At 42.5% G+C, this 17,549-nt stretch overlaps 1 protein-coding gene across 1 annotated transcript in view; it reads right to left on the reverse strand.

Moving 5' to 3' along the window:
• Window positions 1–11,270, reverse strand: part of LOC113569049 (stabilin-2-like) — a 48,223-nt gene extending 36,953 nt beyond the window's left edge. Inside the window, 31 exon segments of the mRNA XM_035528189.1 lie at window positions 440–497; window positions 990–1,090; window positions 1,093–1,135; window positions 1,212–1,358; window positions 1,673–1,717; window positions 1,852–1,971; window positions 3,325–3,396; window positions 4,117–4,190; window positions 4,426–4,556; window positions 4,655–4,729; window positions 5,016–5,061; window positions 5,205–5,300; window positions 5,453–5,648; window positions 5,828–5,914; window positions 6,316–6,384; window positions 6,523–6,651; window positions 6,980–7,111; window positions 7,215–7,305; window positions 7,396–7,490; window positions 7,581–7,658; window positions 7,921–8,037; window positions 8,411–8,458; window positions 8,627–8,722; window positions 8,871–8,966; window positions 9,202–9,360; window positions 9,491–9,584; window positions 9,885–10,062; window positions 10,183–10,294; window positions 10,366–10,458; window positions 10,911–11,006; window positions 11,223–11,270. Of these exon segments, the coding sequence (XP_035384082.1) occupies window positions 440–497; window positions 990–1,090; window positions 1,093–1,135; window positions 1,212–1,358; window positions 1,673–1,717; window positions 1,852–1,971; window positions 3,325–3,396; window positions 4,117–4,190; window positions 4,426–4,556; window positions 4,655–4,729; window positions 5,016–5,061; window positions 5,205–5,300; window positions 5,453–5,648; window positions 5,828–5,914; window positions 6,316–6,384; window positions 6,523–6,651; window positions 6,980–7,111; window positions 7,215–7,305; window positions 7,396–7,490; window positions 7,581–7,658; window positions 7,921–8,037; window positions 8,411–8,458; window positions 8,627–8,722; window positions 8,871–8,966; window positions 9,202–9,360; window positions 9,491–9,584; window positions 9,885–10,062; window positions 10,183–10,294; window positions 10,366–10,458; window positions 10,911–11,006; window positions 11,223–11,270 (3,022 nt within the window).
• Window positions 11,271–17,549: the final 6,279 nt, after the last annotated feature.

Consider the following 17,549-nt stretch of genomic DNA (forward strand, 5'->3'; position numbering starts at 1 on the left):
CAAACAAATACAAATGAACTTGACTCCCAACTTTGACTTGTAGCTTTCATCACACTCTCGTCCATACTGCCGTGTGTATGGTACAATACAGGGACAACTTCTGAACAGATCATACCATGCAATTCTAGTACATCTAAACCTTTACTGACACAACTATGTCATGTACAACTCTATCCACACCTTGTATTTGAACATAATCCATATATTCTATAATAGAAATGTGTACATCTGTATATTTCACAGCTTATATATTTATACCTTCTGGAAACACAGCATAAAGGGTGTATGTTAATGTGTATATATTCTGTATTTAATGTGTATACATTGTGTACTTACAGACTGTGGGGGACTATCTACTCAAGCTTTTCACTCATTTTCACATCTGTGCTAAAGTGACAACAAAAAAAGCGATTTGATTTGATTTTACTTGTACGCTTCTCCAACAGTTTGAAAAATGTCTTGAAGCCGTGTTCATTTGCTACATGTTTGAGGTCAGGCTGCCAGAAATAAATGGTGAAATAAAGTCCAGGTTCGAGGTCATTTGGTGTTTTTGAATAAATCTCTAAGTGCACTCCCTGTACAGCTGGTGTTGTTTGCTATGTTTGGGAACATGTGGAATCTAAACTTCATTCCTGTGCTCTCAGTAGTTTAAAGTGACTTAATCTAACAGTGGAAGTTAAATTTCCTCTGAAGCTACTTCTGTAAAAGAGGCAATAACAGGTGCTGAGGTCAGGGGTTTGCTATGTGAAACCTCATTTCTTCAAAGTTTTTTTTTAAATAAATAATAACAAAATAATTCTTAGCATCATTTGATAGATGAGGAAACCTGGATTTATTCACACCATTAACATTAGATCAAGAGATTTGTCTGACAAAGTTGGTCAAAAGAGGCAAAACCTTTCAGGGTATTTACTTTGCTGCATGATAATATCACTGAACTAGTGGTTTGCATCTTCCATACGCAAGACAGTCTCAAGATAAATGCCGACACCTACGAGGCTGGCAGACTTATTCATTCCATTCAGCTTCTGGAAGCTGGGGGGGATGAGAACCGTGTCGATCTCGTGGAAAATCCCGTTGTTGCTCGCTGATCGCTGTACACCACTTTGGCCTTGTTATTGATATATATCGAGCCCTGCACACAGTTTATACATATCAGTAGAACTGCAGGGAGTGAAGTGGCTCTTTTCTGTTGAGGTCAGCACGCCTACCTCCGAGTAGGAGATGGTGAGCGTTTCCCCGCTGAGCGTGGTGAGGATACGGGGCTGCATCAGGTCCTCCAGCATCAGGATACGGCATGACACGATGTGGTACAGGACCAGCGCTGCGTTGCTCTCTTTATTCTCTGGCTTCTGGTACTGGGAAGTGATGCAGGATTATGATGTGACCGAGAGGACTGTTGGTCCAGTCATTCAACATGCACACTGGGCAGTTTCATAAAACACTTGGACTTACTTCTGCCTTTTTAAATGCCTTATTGTTAGGAGCAAACACAGTGTATGGACCACGTCCTTGTAGGAAATAAGCATCAGACCACTGAAAGCATAAACATATGCTGATTATTTCCTGCCTGCATTAACTAATATTTTGTAACACAGGGTTCAAGAAAACAGAAAAATAATTATTAAAAAACACATCAATAATACAATTCAAATGAATGACTGAGACTCACTAACACACTGTAGAAGAAACTTGTCAGCTCTCTGTTTCGGAGCTCCTGAAGGCACAATGGGAGACACATTTAAGTTAGTGAAAATGAGACGGCAGAGAGTATGTGTGTGTGTGAGTGAGAGAGAGAGAGAGAGAGAGAGAGAGAGAGAGAGAGAGAGAGAGAACGCTCTTGGCTCTCACCTGCATGACGTTACTTTTGCAGGTCATCCCATCTCCCATGTAGTCCTTGCGACAGGTGCAGTTCCTCTCGCCTGGTCCTTTCATCATACAGATGGCTTGCTTGTGGCAGCCTCCATTTTTCTGACAAGGATCAGATGAATAGATTACAGCTATTCACATTCATTTATTACGTTAGGGCTCAGTGCAGTCACACATGCCAAACCCTGTGATGCCAGATTACATGCATACACCAGCTACTTTAGGTGAAGGCAAAACAAGGCAAGTTTATGTGTACAGCACTTTTCATACACAGTGCCAATTCAAAGCGCGTCAGACAAACACACAAAAATAGTGAATGAAATAAAATAATGAAATAATAAAATTGTTTTTCATCCCGAGATCTATAACCTCAGGAAGCTTTTGTGAAAAATATTTACATCTGATTTACACAGCAATAACTAATAAATGAATGCTGCTTCTCCGTGTTTGGTTTGAATTTTGAGCTCCACATTCTGGGCCTTGTATCCTTAGATCTCAGAGACCTACTGGGTTTTTACTCTTTGATCAAGTCATCCAAATATATACTAGTAGTCAACCGGTATTAGTGAACCTGGTTGGAGATAAAAGCATGCAAAAGTGTCCAAGGTCTTGTTGGAAGATTAAGCCTTTCTTAATACCCTTATAGTTTCTTATAATTCATTTGATATGGCCAGTAAAGGTCAGTCCTGGGTCTATTAGATCTCCAAGAACTTTCTAACGCTGAGATTTCTTACTACATTTTTAGATCCCTAGATTCATGATAGAGAACAATTTAGAGATTCTCTGCTCTGTTGCCAAATATCATAACCTCTGTTTTGTCTTTATTTACTTTCAGGAAATTCTGGTCATTCAGTTATTTATGTGCTAGAAACAGAGACAGAGTGTCTATTAGGATAATCATCCAGTGAGAGAACTAAGTGTATATGTGTGTGTCATCTGCATAACATTGATAGGAAATCTTATTGTGTTGTAGAACTGGCCTAATCGGAGCATGTATAACTTAAATAAAAGTGGACCAAGAACAGATTCCTGGGGATTCCAAATTACAGCTGTCTTCATTACTACCTATCTGGTCAAAGGGAACTCCAGACTTCTTAATATGATCCAGAACCCTTTAGGAGAGGTCCTAAAATATCAGTTAGTTAGTTGATCGCCACTTTAAGGTAGAAACGGCCAGTGCACAGTTAGAGACTGAATATCTGGTTGCTGTGCATAGTTTATGTTGGCCATCATTAAACTCTTGATTAATGGTATGATTTACAAGGCTGCAGCTGACTGGTTAATTTTGGTCGGTGGATCTCAGTTCCACATGTAAAAACCCCAGCAACACTCCTGTGCATGATAACACTCTGTACCTAATATCTAGTGAGTGTAAGTACAAGATAGGCTGCTGAGTGCATTTTACAGGCAAATGGGTTTTGCTGTGCTGGGCTCATAGTCCAGAGGCTTTCTTACCTTGTAACACAAATTGATAGGATTACACTGCTGTCCATTTCCAGAGTAGCCTGCTTTGCACACACATGCTGTCTGAAAGCATAGTGAACAGTGCTTTTATTTCTTCACTTAATTTTTGCGATTGAAGTCAAATTCAGGTATTTAAAACCAACTGGGTTGTAGCCTCTATTACTGAGAATCAGAACCTGGTTCATAAGTTAAGTTTGTTACATAAGTTAATATTAGTTTTAGAAGTATTAGTATTAATAATAGTAGTAGTATTAGTATTAATAGAAGTACTAGTAGTAGCATTAGTTTTAGTATTAGAATAAGTAGTAGTAGTAGTAGTAGTAGTAGTAGTAGTAGTAGTAGTAGTAGCAGTAGTAGTAATAGTAGTCATAGTTGTTGTTGTTGTGAATCTACTAAAAAGCAATACTCTAGCATTCTGTCAGGATCTCCTCTGTCTTTTGTGTCTTTGGTGTTGGCACCTCTCGGGTCTTTCTGCCTAACCATACACCTCCTGCTTTGGTTTTGGCTCCTTGCTCCTCCTGGGAGGTGTTCTTTACTCCTCCTCTAAGTAGTCCTCTTTAGCTGTCCATTTCCCTTGGCTGCTCGTATACTCCCCTGTTGTATTTGGCATTAAGCTTTAAGTCTTATGTTCACTCTCTAATGTTCTTAGCCTGTAAGCTCTGCTTGTTAGATTGTTTAATGGCAGGGTTTTGATTGTTTTGTGCTGCCCTTACGACCCCTAGGTTACACATATGACAACCAAGCACAGATGCACATGCGCATGCACATGCTCGGGGAACCAACCTTGTTTGGGCCTGTGTGTACACAGTCTGCATAGGCACTGCGGCTTCCACTACCGTCCAGACATGGATTGATTGCTGGAGAATCAGAGGGCCAAAGTCATCAACATGACGCACAAAGGAATGAACAGTACACTGGCCCCAACAGCAGATTACAGTGCCCAAACACACACACACACACACACTCACACACACACACACACACACACGCACATGCACGCACATGCACGCACATGCACACACACACACACACACACACACACATGCACACTCAAGAAACATCACAACTGAAACTGAGACATGTCAGACTTACACACACACACTTTTCCATCCCCTGCATAACCTGGGTTACACACACACTTCCTGCGTCCTGGGATAGTTATCTTACACACAGCGCTGGAGGAGCATCCGCCATTATCCTTCGCGCAAGCGTTCACCGCCGAGGAAACACACACCCACACACAAATACAAACAGAGCCGAGTCTCAAACTTCACTTTGTAACGTGACAGGGGGCAAATCTTTAAACCACTACCTACCTGTACAGTATGTACCGTTGCCCTGGTAACCAGCTGCACATCTACAGTAATATGAATTATCTGCTACGTTCAGTAGACAACTGAAAACCACACACACATTCAAACAAAGTTATAACAAAACACGCACATTTTAAGACAAATATAAAGGTATATTAGAGGTCCCAGAAAGAGGAGTATGAGCATGAGATGTTTCAGAGAGTGAGAGGAGTCAGAGAGAAGAGGGGCTGAGAGTGAGAGGGGGCTGAGAGTGAGAGGGGCTGAGAGTGAGAGGGGGCTGAGAGTGAGAGGGATCAGGGAGTGAGAGGGGCTGAGAGTGAGAGGGGGCTGAGAGTGAGAGGGGGCTGAGAGTGAGAGGGTCTCGCTTACTTTGCACTGGTGTGGCACGTCCCTTTATATGAGTCTGTGGTTATGGCTGAAATAAAACACGGAGATAAGTTTCTTTTCTCACCACAAAAAAGAAATTAAATTTGTGTGTGTGTGTGTGTGTGTATGTGTGTGTGTGTGTGTGTGTGTGTGTGTGTGTGTGTGTGTGTGTGTGTGTGTGTAATTCCTCACCTATAGAGCAGAGTGTTCCTCTCCATCCAACGTCACATTCGCAGGTGCCATCCCCCTCCTGACCATCATTACAGTGACCATTCACACACTTACAGTCTGCAGTGAGAGGAAAAGAGAGAAAGAGGGAACAAATACGACTGAGAGAAATATGTGGAGCTTTAACAAGCTTTTACCTGTAGTGTATTGGGAACTTATATTGTTGTACATTACAAAGGTACGTTACAAAGGTAGATTCCATGGCGGAATACCTTGGTCACAGTGGATGCCGTACTTTCCCGTCTGGCAGGACTCGCAGGCTGTGCCGTTAAAGCCAGGGTTGCACCGACACGCTCCTGTACCATTAATACCGTCCACACACACACCGTTATCAAAACAGGGCTGGCCTTCTGGCCCTGGACAGCTCTCACAGTTAACACCATAAAAGCCCTCGCAACACTTCCTTACCTACAGAGAGGGAGGGAGAGAAAACAAGAGAGGGAACCTCCCTCCAATCAAAACTTAATGATGACAAAATAACAGTAAAATCACATCATTGTTAAAACATACTCAATCCAACATGTGCAAAATTCAGCACCATCATTTAAACAACTTACAGAAGAAAGCAATTTAAAAATCTCACGTACGATGGTCCGTTTTTGACAGGAAGCCTCACAGCCAATGAACATCCCGTGTTTCCTCCTGCTATATGCACATTTGGTCCTTTTTATGGACTTTGGGCAAAAAAAAGAGACAAAATCAGGACATGTCAGTCTGCTCCATTTAAATGTTCATTTTACCCAGAAACCCAGCTGAGACTGAAGTCTTATTAACAATAGTGACACCGATAAAAACAAAATTATATGAACAAGAACATAATATTGAATTCAATGCAAAAATGTAAAAATGGAAATTTAAATGTAAAAACAGTAAATGTAATGTAAATGTAAAAATGCCATTAGCCACATCTATGAAAAACAGCCACACTCCCAAATGAGCACTGAATAGATTTAAAAAGCTAAACTAATGTTTGGTTAAACTGACTAGATTATGGTTGTAAACGGTGGCACATAAAGTAATTAATGCATGTGTTTTAGATGAATAGCTTGTTTTAGAGACGTGCCATTGATTTTACCGTGAATACTTGCTGGGTTCCAGGGGGACAACGGCTCTCGGTTGGGTGAAAGCAGTCCACGCACTGCCCCTGCATACAGTGTTATTCCAGAAGATCACAAACTCATGCCTGACAAACAGCTCAGCAAAGTGGGTCTACCCTGTTGCCTGTGAAGGCGTGCGGCGGGTGAGAGAGTCTGGGAGAGCTGTGCACAGCAGAGGGAATCACCTGGACGATCTTGGTGGACGCTGTGTCACAGCGGTTCCTGGGCACCTTCAGTACAGCAGACACTTCATGGATGACCCCCTTAGAAGTCAAAATGTCCGTAGCAGTCACCAGAGCCTTATTCACCCACCACTGAGAAGGACAGACAGAAAGAGAGAGAGAGATTTATTAAGTGTGTGGCTCTCGATGCTCTCTTTGTATGAAAGGGTTCGACTGTTCCTCACTCACTAGCTTTACTGTGAGAAGACGGAGACATGTTTGTGTGGGTCTGTGAGTGTCTTTGAGTTTTTGTCTGTGAGTGTCTGTCTGCATGTCTGTGAGGATTTAGGCTCCATTTTCCACAGCTGACTGGGAACAGAGTAGCAGTTCTCATGTGTACTGGGTGGTTTAACGCACATCTCTCCTACATCCCATATGTTCCTATGATTTCCCCGTTCACAGGGGTAAAGAGTCGACCTACATTACTGTCTTTGCAGAAAATGCCTATCTGATAGGAGAAACCCAGCATGGTGTCTTTGTACAGGCCATCCTGCAGGTCTGCCTGCCTCAGGGTGTCACCCAGCACAACGTGGTAACGCGTCACATTCAGGTCCTAGTTTGGAGAAATCACACACTATCACATATAAACAAACACCAAACGTGTGTGTGTGTGTGTGTGTGTGTTTGTGTGTGTGTGTGTGTGTGTGTGTGTGTACACTGGTGTTCTTCAGATATTCAGTAATAGCACTGTCCATAGGTGCGAACAATGTAAAACCAGAGGCGCTCTCCATTTCCTCAGTCAAGTTGAATTTGTAAAGCACCAGAAAAGCTAAATTTAATCACGTTAATGATGCTTACACCATAAAACCTAAGGAGAGACAATCATATCCTTCCCTGTGAGAGACTGGCATGTCCCTGAAGAGAGAGAACTGTGGTCTCTGGTTCAGCACCTCAAGTAAACCTTCGCTCATCTTACGATCAGAGATGAGAACCTGGCAAAGAAACACCAGTCTATCATTTCCACTACATAACAGTACGAGGATTCCACTGCATTTCTGAGGGTTTTTTTTTTTAACACTGGCTGTGTCGATCAGATGAATGAATCCATTCTTGGCAACAATGTTCCCTGATACAATTTTAGCTCCAGCCACTCTGGTGGTCTAATGAAGAATACAAAATATACCCAGTGAGAAAATCTCCTTCATTACAGCCTTTTTTTAAATGAAATTGCTTGGAATGTGTAGGTGTTGGTGAGTGTGTGTGTGTGTGTGTGTGTGTGTGTGTGTGTGTGTGTGTGTGTGTGTGTGTGTGTGTGTGTGTGTTTGTGTGTGTGTGTGTGTGTGTGTGTGTGTGTGTGTGTGTGTGTGTGTGTGTGTGAGTGACTATAAAGATAGAATGATAGAATCCCCACAGTCCTTTTACCTCATTCGTCCAGGAAACAGGAAGTGTCTTTTTCAAAAGGGAAACTAGTTCCTGAGAAGGTGAACTCCGGAGCTCAGCCAAAGCAAAGAACCCAGAAACCATGTGACTCCTGAGGACAGAATGAACACACCAATTATGAGCAACCATTAAGAGTCATTAAATATCATATGACATTTCACTGCATTTTATGAATGACCACTGTTGATTTTACACCAAGAGCAAATGTGTATGCATCCCAACGAGATGTGGCAAGGTGACTGTCCAGATTACACTAGTGCAGATTACACCGATATACCTCTGATATACACTTTGCCTCTGTCCTTCAAAGATAAGTTTTACTTAGTTAGGAACATATTAATTATTAACAAAATCTGCATAAAATACTCGTAAATACTTACACATAAAATGTTTTTAGCAATAATTTAGATAGACTTAATTCTCATCTTAATGAGATATCTTAATTCTCAAAAAAGTACAGACTGAAACTTACAGTCAACCACGTATTGAATTCACTCAGATCAGGATTGTTTTCCACTTCCTTTAGAAGAAAATGTAAATAATCCTCTTTATGTGAGGATATTCATGTCTCTCAGTGTTCAGGTGTTCATATTCATTGTGACTAAATTCTGTGAAGTCTGACATATGGCAGAGCATTATCTAAAATCACTGAAATACTAACAAACTGTGTAGTATTCTGCTGTCATACCTGTGCCAGGGTTCCATAGCAGATGCTCCCATCTCCTGAATAACCCATCTGACATACACACTCAAACCTCCCTTGATTCCCATACAAGCAAGAAGCCTGGAGTGATCATTTAACTCCCACAATAATGGCATGACCATCTCATGTAATGGTGTTATGCTATTATGATATTAATGCATCTGAAAGTGTGTGTGTGTGTCACACTAACATGCTGATGTGTGTGTGTGTGTGTGTGTGTCACACTAACATGCTGATGACATCCTCCCATTTGCTCTACACACTGATTGATAGCCTCACAATCTTTCCCATTGCCATGGTAATTCTTCTTGCACATACAGTAATTCTGAAAAAAAAAATAGAAAGAATGACTGACAAGCTCAGCAAACAAAGAGGCTGAATGAATGTCTGGATGGATGGATGTATGGATGGATGGAACAATGGAGATGTACAAAGGACTGATGTAGAGTAGGCAAAAGTGGCTCTAAGGCAACATCCATGACACAATATGCTGTGCAAGTGCCCTTAGTCTAGAGTCTGTGCTGGACTGAGTGTCTGGGTTAAGCAGCAGCCCGTCTCACCTGTCCTGGGCCTACGTGGACGCATGACACGTTAGGATGGCACCCGCCTCTAGAGGGCTCCACACAGTTATTGACAGGCTGGCATTCATCTCCATCCTCTTTCCACCCCTTCAGACACCAACACCTACGGGTGCCTGGTCCAGTTTTTATACACCTAGCCTGAGAGAGAGAGAACAAAGACATTCAGAAACACACACATGCGTTTACACATACGCGTGCACACACACACACACACACACACACACATGCGCGCGCGGCACCAACACACACGAATGCATTCTTGACCTACGTTGTTACTGCAGCCTCCGTTGGGAGGTGAAGTACACGGGTCGCTCTCTACACACAGGAAGCCATTCCCTTTGAAACAGAGCTTACACACACACCTTGAACAAAGATACACAAGTAAAATGAAACACACATCTCCCTGACTGGAAAAATTTGTTCACTTAAGATCTTCATACCATATGACGAAGTGAATCAAAAAAACCTTACTTCTAGCTTCTAGCATAACCGAAACCAAACCTATTACAACCCTTGAGTAAAAGACTTACTTGCCTTTAAACATCACTACCAAGTCCCAGGGTGGAGCTTTCCCTGCTTCTCCAACCACTCAAGTCGGTTAACGGTAGTGTAAGGGTGGGGTTAAGGGCAGATTAAGGATGGGGCAAAGGCGGGGCACTCACATGAGCTCTCCTTCGCTGTAGACACAGTCAGCATGGGCGTGGCACGGCTGCTTGGGCCCGCAGGTCTGGGTGTGCTTATCACAGAGCTGCCCAGAGAAACCTGGCTTGCAGGAGCCTGACTTACACGTGCCGTGGGCTTCTGGGCGGTTGTCACACACGCCCTGCACACACCCGCAGGCTGGGGTACAGGAAAGAGAGGTGAAGGGAGATTACTGAAGCTCTTATGACAGTCGAGGCTGACAAAGATGGATCTGATCTATGGATACGGGAGGGTACTCCGATGCTTCTGGAGTCGTACTTTGGTCACAGGATGGGACGTATTTGTTGGGGTCAGCACAGTACTGGCAATGGGACTCTTTGAAGTTGGGCTCACACTGACAAGTGCCATTGCCATCTATACCCTCGAAGCACTGAAACAAAGGGAGAGTTGTGAAGTGCGGTGTGCATGTGTGTGTGTGTGTGTGTGTGTGTGTGTGTGTACCATGCCATGAGAGGAGCAGGGGGCAGTGAATCCAGTGAATCCAGGCGAAGGGGAACAGTCTGATCCAAAAAAGCCTTTACAGCATTGTGGGGTCTTCACAACATGGAGAAAGAGAGACATCATGTCCTACTTTAGCTTCAGTTTTAATACAAAACACCCAAAATGCTGTACAAAGAACAATGTACAAATCTACTCTGCTCTTAAGTAATTAGTGTCAGGACTCAGGGGTAAACATATCTACTGGAGATTTACTTTATAACAGTGTGACTTTGTGCCCTGAGCATATGTAAGTGTGTTAGACCGAACTACTGCACATCCATTGGCTGGATTCTCTCTTATTATAAATAAAACAAAGAAGTTGGCATGTTGAATCTGTGGAGGTAAAGCCTAATAATGAACCCAATCTCACCAGTCCCAGAAACTTTGGCTTATTCTATTATTGCTGAAACTGACATTTCGATGACCAGCTCCTATAAGGCTCGTGCAATGCACGCTAGAGCAGATCTGGAACACATGAAGTGATTGGTGTTGGTTCTCATACTCACAGTACAGTTCTCACTGCAATACACGCTGCAGCCCAGAACAGGAACATTCAGGTCTAGAGACTTTTTCATGTACACACAACCCCTGGAAAACGTGTTCTTCACACAAGGGCCACAAGGGAGAGAAATGTAGATATACACAGATAATTTAGATATGCACCTCGAGATAGATACTAAAAACCTCAAACACAATCAACCTTAAACTCTTTTCCATCACTCAGACAAACATGCAGCTATATTGATTACTAGGTATTTATAAATCTTCTGTAAACCTGAAAATAGTAAAAAGTTTTGAATGATATGACTTCAGCCAACCCGCTTCCGCAGTGTCCACCCAAACACCTCTATGTGCTGCCTAAGCATCGGGGCTCACTCATTACGTGGGATCATACATTGGTGGGAACGGCACACCCAGGCGCTACTCGCACAGCACAACTGATAGGGACACACTATTGGTGGCCTGCGATGAACAAGGACGTGGTGAGATATGTTGCTTCTTGGATGGGCTGTGCCCGCAGCAAAATACCATGCGTTCCACCCGCAGGTAAGCTACTCCCTCTGCCTGCACCCCTCCATCCATGGTCCCACATAGCCGTAGACTTTATTACTGACTTACCTGTCTCAGAGGGCAACACCTTTGTCCTGACCATAGTTGTCAGGTTCTCTAAGATGGTGCGGTTAAACCCTTTGGCAGCTCTGTCCACTGCGCTGGAGACCGCCAATCAACTATTCTGCCAGGCAGTTTGGGTTACCTGAGGACATCATTTCAGACCGAGGCCCTCAGTTTACATTTCGTGTCTGGAAAGAACTACTGGGTAAGCTCAACGTCATGGTCAGTCTAAGGTCTGGTTACCACCCGCAGGCCAACGGACAAGTTGAAAGGGTCAAGCAAGAACTGGGTAAGTTCCTCCGGCTATACAGTCAACAACACACCGAGACATGAAGCACATACTTCCCATGGGCAGAGTATGCACAGAATTCGCTCCACCACACAGGAACTGGTCTAACTCCTTTTGAGTGTGTCCTAGGGTACCAAACACCACTCTACCCCGGGAACGCCCCTACTTCAGACCTGCCGGCATGGAAAATAAAGAGCATAACAGCTCGAATTGCCTCTCGCTTCCTGTGTACCGCCAACGTCACAATTCTGAGGAAAACTGCAAAGTTTGAGGCAAATCCCTTTCTGGGAGGCTCTACATTTCAGAATGACCCATTTTGCTTATAATCGTAAGCCTTGAGTTTTCATACCTAAATGGGTAGAAGTCAGGAACAGCATGTCACTTCAACACAGAAATTTACAGACACACATTTAATGATAGTCTGATGTTGTCTGCAAAAATTGAGTCACTTATGACATCCAGAGTCTTTACAATACACAATTACTTACTTTGACTTTAATCACAGGCCTTGTGTTTCAATACCTAAATGGACAGACGTGAGGAAAGGTATGTCACATCAACACAGAAGTCTACCGACACACATGTAATGATAGTCTGATGTTGCCTGCAAAGATTGAACCAGTTAAGACATCAGGAGGCTCAACAGTGCACAATTACCTTTTTTGCACTTATTCACAGGCTTTGTATTTAAAACTTAAATGTGCAGAAGTCTGGAAAAGTAGTTCACATCAATACAGAAATTTACAGACACACTTGCAATTACAGTATGATGTTGCTTGCAATGTTTGAGTGCATGACTCAACCTACAAGAGACTTCAGATACTTGTTCACAAAAAATTCCTTAAGCCCTCCAGTAAGATTGGTATGAATGTATATTTTACAATGTTAATGAAGTTTAATGCGATACTATATAGAACATCACATTAAACAGGGCTACCCAATTGTACTTGCAGTCATATAATCGGTGCAGGTTATTACAGCAGCACAATACAGTTCTTATGTTTTTATACTATCACCAAAACTAAACTCTGAAATTCCGCACCAATTCACATTAGACTCAAAACACCAGTTTGTGCATTGTAAACACTTTGACTTATCTTGGTTGCAAAGAGACAGTTGGAAAGATACAGGATGTTTTCACAAAACATTCACAAATGCGATGTAACCAGACATGCATATAGCCTTTCACTCAGTCCCATCACAAATAGCCACTTAACCATTACATGAAGTTCATTCCATACATTAACTCTAGTGGTAAGGCATCCACAACTTGCAGTGTGGAGCAACAAACAATAGAGCAGCACTGAACAGTTCAATTTTAGACCATCATAAAAAACTCAGTCAGCAGCTTTTCTCATTATATGCAAACTGCTATCGTATACATTTGAAAACCTTTAATGACTGGATGGAGGGCAGGGGATATCCCAATCTATACATGTATATGTCTATGTCTGTACATTTTTATTAATTTAGCAAGCTCCAGTTCATCAAAACACTTTATTTCATTGTCACCTAACCTCAACCACCTTTTTCACAGCATCTTCAGGAAATAGTGGACAAAGTCAGAATGTCATGTGTCCATGGAAGGTGATTTCTGCATCCACATTGCATCATGTCAGACTGGCAGGATTGTGCTTGGATCTGGAATTGCCACTTGCACCGTGGTTTATAATTTTTTTTTGAGAGTAGTGTTAGTGCTTTTATTATTATTTTACTATTTATTTATATTATTTTGTGAATGTTAAAAATAAAAACATTTTCAATGCATTTTTAATATTGTATTTTATACATTCATGCTATTAAAGCCATCTTGACCTGAAAAAGAGAGAAGGTTTTATATATATATATATATGAATGAGAGAGAGAGAGAGAGAGAGAGAGAGAGAGAGAGAGAGAGAGAGAGAAATAGAGAGAGGGCAAAAGGGCAATGGAGAGGAAAAGAAAGTGTGGGGGAGGACACAAAGGACAAAAAGAGACAAAATCACCCATGAATACTCTGTTCCTTCATCATCACTCATTTAAAGAACAAGAACACTGAATGAGTGCAGCATGTGTGGAATTCTACCACAGGAGAAGACTGAAAAACACTTTAGAAATGTGCCTTTGACTGAATAAATTATAAAGTAATTTGAGTTTATTAAGTAAACCCCTTCTGACAGAGGCAGGTTTCAGTCAGTCAAATCCCATCAGTCAGTCTGGCTAGGCAACACTCTGCTAGTCTCTGCAGTTTAATGTTGATATTATAACTCAACAGAACCTACTTTAAAATTATAGTGTCATTACTCTGGGCTTTGCATTAGGCACGTTACAATATTAAGATATTGTATTATGTGTATGTCTACTGCAATTATATTGTATATATAGTTATTACAGTTGTCTTCTTGTCATAAACGAGTGTAATGCTGCCTGAGTGCCGCAGGGTGTGGAACAGGACGCTCAGACTCCCTCGATTTAGTGAAACATTTATCAACATGAAACACTAATGATGACGGTGGCACTCACACATAGAAAACAGTTATACACAACGTAAACATTCGACAATGGTCAACATACACCAATTAACATTAACAAACATTTACAATTACATTTACAATGGCCAACCCAGAGGCACGCACTGACAGGGGTTTAAATAGATGAACAAACACTCAATAATAAACCCCGTGCAGGTGCGTGCCATCACGGGGGTGTGGCTATAGACAACGGTGAACCCCCTGCACGCGGCAGGCCGCATCACGTGAGTCATGGGGGTGGCGGGGGGGAGCGTCCCGTGATAAATGTAATAGATGTGAATTGTTTTATATTTCATGTGCTCCACCTCCTTATTATACTCACCCGTGTCTTGTTTATCCTCATTTGTCCTGTTTATAACCTTGTTAGCAAGACGCGAGTGGAGTTGCGGAGGGTCTTTATTCCATATAACAACAAAAAAAAACCAATAAGCTCAGCTGTGAGCTAACTCGATAATAAAAAGGAAACTGAAACAAGCAGTTTTTATGTATTATGTGACTCCGGCTGCCCTGTACTCCATCTTTTCATTTACCCATTCATCGAGGCGTCTCCGCAGGGATGGTGGCACAGGTTGTCTTGAGAGAGGTGCATCACTCTGCTTTCCTTCTCTACTCTTTCCATCTCCTCTTTTGAATTTTATGCCAATATAGTGTCTTTCCCCATCAAACTTCTTATCAATGTCATCTACTGCCCTCCAGTTTCCCTAGATTACTTCATTGATGAGCTTGACATCCTCCTGAATCAATTCCCCACTGAAGGAAATCCACTCATTCGCCTTGGAGACTTCAACCTTTCATCAGACAAGCTGCATTCCTCCTGTATCCTTCCTCTGTTGACAGCATTCGACCTCACCCTCAACCACTCTCCTCGACTCACAAAGCGGGCAATGTTCTAAACCTGATCTTCACCCGTACCACCACGATATCGGTCATCGCAGTCACCCCCCTCCACCTCTTGGACCATCACTTTTTATCCTTCTCTCTCACCCTCCCTTCTCTTTCCAGCCAGTCCTCCCCATCGTGTTCCTCCTCCTTCCGTCGCAATCTGCACTCCATAACTTCCTCTTCCCTTAAGTCTATTTTGTCCAACCTTCCTCACCCTGACTCTCTGTCTTCTCTCACTTTGGATACAGTTACTAATTCTTTCATTTCTACACTCTCCTCATCAATGAATCTTCTGTGCCCTCTCTCCTCTAAACCTGCTAAGTCCTCCCCACCTGACCCCTGGCTAACAGAAACACTTCGCTGCCACAGGAGAGAACTAAGGACTGCAGAGAGGCGGTGGAGGAAATCTCACCTAGATTCAGACCTCAGCTCATACCAGTCTCTCCTTTCCAAGTTCTCATTGGAAGTAACATCTGCAAAGCCATCCAACTACAGAGGAAAATTCAAATCATCAGCATCTGACCCGCACAAGCTCCTCACTATTCCTTCCTTCTCTCCTTAATCCTCCCCCTCCCCGTCCTTCCTCATCTCTTACTCCAGAGGATTTTATCACCTTCTTTCAGGAAAAGGCTGCAGCAATCCGCCAGTCCTTTTCCTCTGTTTCCACTCCTCCGACCAATGTGCATTCCTCAATATCCAACTCTCTGACTGGAGATGGTTTTAGTCCTATCTGGAGGAATGGTCCCATCAGGTGACATGGAGAGGATCCACATCCAAACCGTGCAGACTCTCCACTGGTGTTCCACAAGGCTCAGTATTGGGCCCCCTTCTCTTCTCTTTGTATACTCGTTCTCTTGGTGATGTAATATCTACTCATGGTTTCTCCTATCACTGCAATGCTGATGACACTCAATTATTTCTTTCTTTTCCACCCTCTGACACGCAGGTCTTGAGACGTATCTCAGCATGCTTGACTGACATTGCATCATGGATGACAGCCCACCACTTGAAGCTCAACCCCAGTAAAATCGAGCTTCTGTTTATCCCAGGTACTCCCAACTCTTACCATGACCTCACAGTTTCCTTCGAGAACTCCCTGGTATCACCATCCGAAGCTGCCTGTAGCCTGGGCATAACTTTGGACAACCAAATGTCGTTCTCAGCTCATGTTTCTAATCTAACCCAGTCTTGCAGATTTCTCCTTTGTAACATACGAAGGATTCAGCCCTTTCTCTCACAGGAAACTACCAAGGTGCTTGTGCAGTGTCTCGTTATTTCAAAGCTCGACTACTGCAACTCTCTACTTACTGGTCTTCCTCTAAGAGCCAGCAAACCTCTACAACTTGTCCAGAACGCAGCAGCACGACTGGTCTTCAATCTTCCAAAGTTCTCACGTTACTCCACTGCTGCACTCCCTTCATTAGCGCCCAGTAGCTGCACGCATCAGATTTAAAACCTTAATGCTTGCCTACAAAGCCAAAAATGAACCACTCCCTTCATACATGAGGTCAGTGGTCAAAGCCCAATCTGTACCTCGAGTACTTCGAACCTCAAGTATGGTTGGCTTGAAATACCTTGCCTCAAGTTTAATATTTTCTGTCCTGGCTCCAAAATGGTAGAATGAACTCCCATTTGCTGTCCGGACAGCAGAGTCCCTTGCAGTCTTCAAACACAAACTGAAGACCCATCTATTTGCAGAATATTTAAAGGACAACTGACACTGCTCCCATATTGACTGACTAATTTAGTACTTATTGTAGGGTATTGTTTATGTTTAACAAACTCTAGCACTTATTGTTTATTGCACTTATCATTGTTTAAGATAGACCTTATGTATTTTGCACTGTAGTTTATCAGCATTGATCCCCATTTTCTACAGTAATCTAGTTAATTGGTTTGTTGGACTCTAACCTACTGTGCTAGGATATTCTGAGTAAATGACAAAACAAAAAAAAACAAAACAGAAAAAAGAATAAAACAGACAAGCATAGGAGGAACAGGATAATAGGGTGAGGGCGAGACTTAGGCAACAAAGTATACACACACACACACTAAAGAAAGAATAACTGAGAACCACAATGATAAATACAACTATGAGCACAAAGACTTGGACAAGCGGGGATAACAGAACCAGACTATGTAAGATAAACAAACAATATTCATGACGAAGATACAGGTAACAGAACTAAAGAAGGAAAGCAACAGATAGCGAGGGTAACTATACATAGAGCGCGGGTGATGAACGAGTAGCGAGATAAAACAGGAGATAACTAAACAAATATGAGTGAGGACAAATGAGATCCAACTAAAGACAGACAGAGGAGCGAGGAGCTAGTACAAACAGGATCTTA

This window comes from Electrophorus electricus, chromosome 7 (assembly GCF_013358815.1).
Source record: "Electrophorus electricus isolate fEleEle1 chromosome 7, fEleEle1.pri, whole genome shotgun sequence".
In the NCBI taxonomy this organism is placed as follows: domain Eukaryota; kingdom Metazoa; phylum Chordata; class Actinopteri; order Gymnotiformes; family Gymnotidae; genus Electrophorus; species Electrophorus electricus.